This window comes from Solea senegalensis, linkage group LG4 (genome assembly GCF_019176455.1).
Source record: "Solea senegalensis isolate Sse05_10M linkage group LG4, IFAPA_SoseM_1, whole genome shotgun sequence".
In the NCBI taxonomy this organism is placed as follows: domain Eukaryota; kingdom Metazoa; phylum Chordata; class Actinopteri; order Pleuronectiformes; family Soleidae; genus Solea; species Solea senegalensis.
In genome coordinates this window covers 22,278,729-22,281,941 of record NC_058024.1, presented here as the reverse complement: position 1 = coordinate 22,281,941, position 3,213 = coordinate 22,278,729, and the positions used below count along the sequence as shown (strand labels likewise).

Here is a 3,213-nt window from a genome sequence, read left to right as displayed (position 1 = left end):
AAATGAGAAGTTATTCATTCTTGCATTTATTTAAATGTTCATCCACTGGACAAGTCGCACTAATGAGTAGAACAAATGTAGTTGGAGAGCAGCCCCAAGGTGAATGCTGGATGTTTACACTCCGGTTAATACAATCCGCCCCTCCAGAGTCAGGCCTCTAATTACCAAAATAAAGCCACGCTTTCTGCTCGTAATCCCGAGTTTGGGGAGCAAACGGTGCACGGAGAGTGGACATGAGGAGGAGGAGGAGGAGGAGGTGGTGGCCTGATGCGCGCCCCCGTCTGTCTGGCGCACATGCAAAAGGTAACATTGCTTGTGCCAACAGCCGAGTCAAGTCACATAGAAACACGGGGAAACAAAGGATGTCAGGCGTTTTTTAACCTTCAAAATAAAGGTATCCATGAATGAAATGTCATTTCACTCCGTAGTTAATTTTGCAAATAAACCCAAAACAAAACAGCTCTCAGGAAACATGTTTGATAATAATGATCTAAACTACCTTGGTGTTATCAGTCTGTGACGTAAAAGTAAAACAGATGCGCACACGTGGCTGCTGCTCACTGCAAATGATTCCACTGACACTGCGGTGATTGAATACACGTCTCTGCTTAAACACGCTCGTGTCATTTCGGTGCTGCGAGACCCGACACACGAAGTGGGTTTTATTCTGAAAAGCGTGGGTGGGAACACAGTGTCGTGTGGTCGCGGTGAGCTTCGCTCGCTGTGCTCGTTACATTGTAGAGCGCGAGAGAGGAAAAGGGGCAAATGTGCGCGGCGGCGGCGGCGGCAGCGAGGGAGCAAGGACAGAGAGTGCGCAAATAGACATCCAGGCACATCATCATTGTCCTCAGCAGCAGCAGCGGCGGCAGCAGCAGATCCTTTCTGATCCTGATCTCCAGATCTCTCTCTCTCCCTCTCTGTGCGTCTGTGTCTCTCTCCCCCTCTCTCTCTCTCTCTCTGATTGAGATTTCATTGCCCGGCTGAAGTGCCAACCATCACCTCCCACCACTCACTTTCTCTGGACCTCGGTTATTCTTAGCTCAGCTGCGAGAGAGAGTGACTCTCCTTCCGGTCCTTCTCTTATTTATCCCAGTTTCTTGAATATTTAATGGAAAATGGCGATCTGCGCGCAGTCGTACGGCTTTTTCTGCCTCCTCGCAATCCAAACTGTACTTATCATATGCGTCTCCACGCCGACTGACGGGACCCACCTCTTCCCACAGCACTACACGTAAGTACCCTTTACCCGTTTTTTGTGTGGGGGGGTGGGTGAGGAGCGCAGGAGCAGGACAGGTGGCCCCGAGAAGCCTGCACATGTAGCGCCGTTTACCTTGAGCTGTTGTCCCTGACGTTCAAACAAGACGCTGCTGCTTCCGTCCCCGATGAATCTCCCATGTTATTGTTATTGTTGTGTGCAGTGACATTTAATACCAAAGCCCTCCTGTGTTGTTGTTGTTTTTTTATGTTTTTATTTTTTTTTTGTATCCTGCAGTTTGTCATTTTCAACAAGGTTACAGGCTTCACGTAGCGCGCACAGGTGCCACAGGCGGATAGCATCTCGGGCAAGTCGGCATTTACTGGAGCCATCCATAGGGTTGAAAATCAAATAATAACAGTCAGTGTTGTTCTGATGTCACTGAAGGGAGCGTTACGCATGATGGATACAGGCTGAGCTGTGAGGAGGCTCGTGTAAACAGTCCTCCAGTGGATAAGACACTGCACGCACCGTGGAAATGACCATGTCTGTCCCACAGCAGGATAAACTGGTGGTTTTTAACCGGATAGTGTTGACTCAGAGACTAAACCAATTAGTTAATGCTACCTGCTCTCTATCCTTGCATGTCAGCTCATTTATCCCTCACCCAAACTACAAAACGACTTTTTTTTCCCTCTAACCACTAGCACCATATCATCCAGAAAAAGCTTCCTTACACATTTTAACAACAAGCAAACAACATTTGGTGTTTGTATAAATATAAAATCACACTGTGTCCCCCCCCCCTCCTCTCTTAAGTAACCACAGGCTGGAAAACCAGTGGAGCATTAAGCTTCATATGAGAGAAAAAAAAACCTATTGTTGGGACTTTTTCATGGTGCACCTGTTGGGGTAATTGTTTTGCAATAATAATCCAATTTAAAGCGCAATTTCTCCTTTTATGTGAGCTGGCGAACAATTTAACCTTGGATGACACACATAGGCAAGTGAAACACAACGTCTGCTGCAACAATTTGCCACCTGTGTGTCCCCGGGCCATTCAGTACGAGTCTGACAATGATCACTGGGAAAAATGCTTTTCTTTTAAGAAAAAAAAAAAGTGTACATTGTTCCGTTTTACAATCACCGTTGAGATTTTATAGTTAAAAGAGGAAAAAACCCCAGAGAGAAAACTTTCAGCAGACTTTTTTCCTCTCGCAACATCTGTGAAGTATGGCTTCATGTTTTTACGATGATCTGATGTGAATATGATGATGAGACACTTTAACCTGAGGTGACAGGAATGGAAATGATGCATCTACTGGATGATCAGGCTCTGTGTCTCTGAACGGCCAAGGTGACTTTCAAAGGGAACTCCGATATCCTTCATGTTACTGCTGATTTACTTAAACATGGCATTTAGCTCTGTTAAATGACCAAACGCCACAAAGATTTAGGACATCACTTCAACAGACTGACATGGATGCTTCACTTGTACGTGTTCTATGTAGTTGAATATATATGTCTTCCATTCTGTTGTTTAATTCTAGACGATATTGACATTTTTATCTCTGCATTCGCCTCCAAATACACTTACGTTGATTATTGGAACTCCTGGACTTCAGATCACGTGGCATTAAGGCAGTGCTAATCTCATTATGAGTCATTATTATTGGAAGTGATAAAAATAAGTCTAGGTATGGTTCTTGTTGTCTGGATTACATCCGCCGCTCCCTTGGGTTTCAGAAAATGGGTCTGCTGTCACCCACATTTCTGTTCCATTTGCTAAAATTTGACTGCTAGCTGAATGAAGGGCATTGTGTGGGGGGGTGGGCGGGGGGGACATAGGCACACCCACACTCTCTATGTCTCTCTCACACATGCATGTGAACATGTGCACAATGTCGGCCTAATTAAGGTTATTAAAAAAAGGGCAGAATGTCCTTTAGTCCACTTTGAAATCAGTGCTAAGAATGTGAGTCTTGTCTCAGCCTGGCTTCCTTCCAGCCTGCTCATAT

General features: G+C 45.4%; 1 protein-coding gene across 3 annotated transcripts in view; it reads left to right on the top strand.

Annotated features, from left to right (window-relative positions):
- The first annotated feature begins 751 nt into the window (after positions 1-751).
- The window catches only part of cacna2d2a (calcium channel, voltage-dependent, alpha 2/delta subunit 2a), a 141,283-nt gene continuing 138,821 nt past the window's right edge, over positions 752-3,213 (top strand). For all 3 annotated transcript variants that reach the window (XM_044024962.1, XM_044024961.1, XM_044024960.1), the window contains exon 1: positions 752-1,231. In XM_044024962.1, coding sequence (XP_043880897.1) covers positions 1,116-1,231 — 116 coding nt within the window. In that variant the 5' untranslated portion in view covers positions 752-1,115. The remainder of the gene's footprint in view (positions 1,232-3,213) is intronic.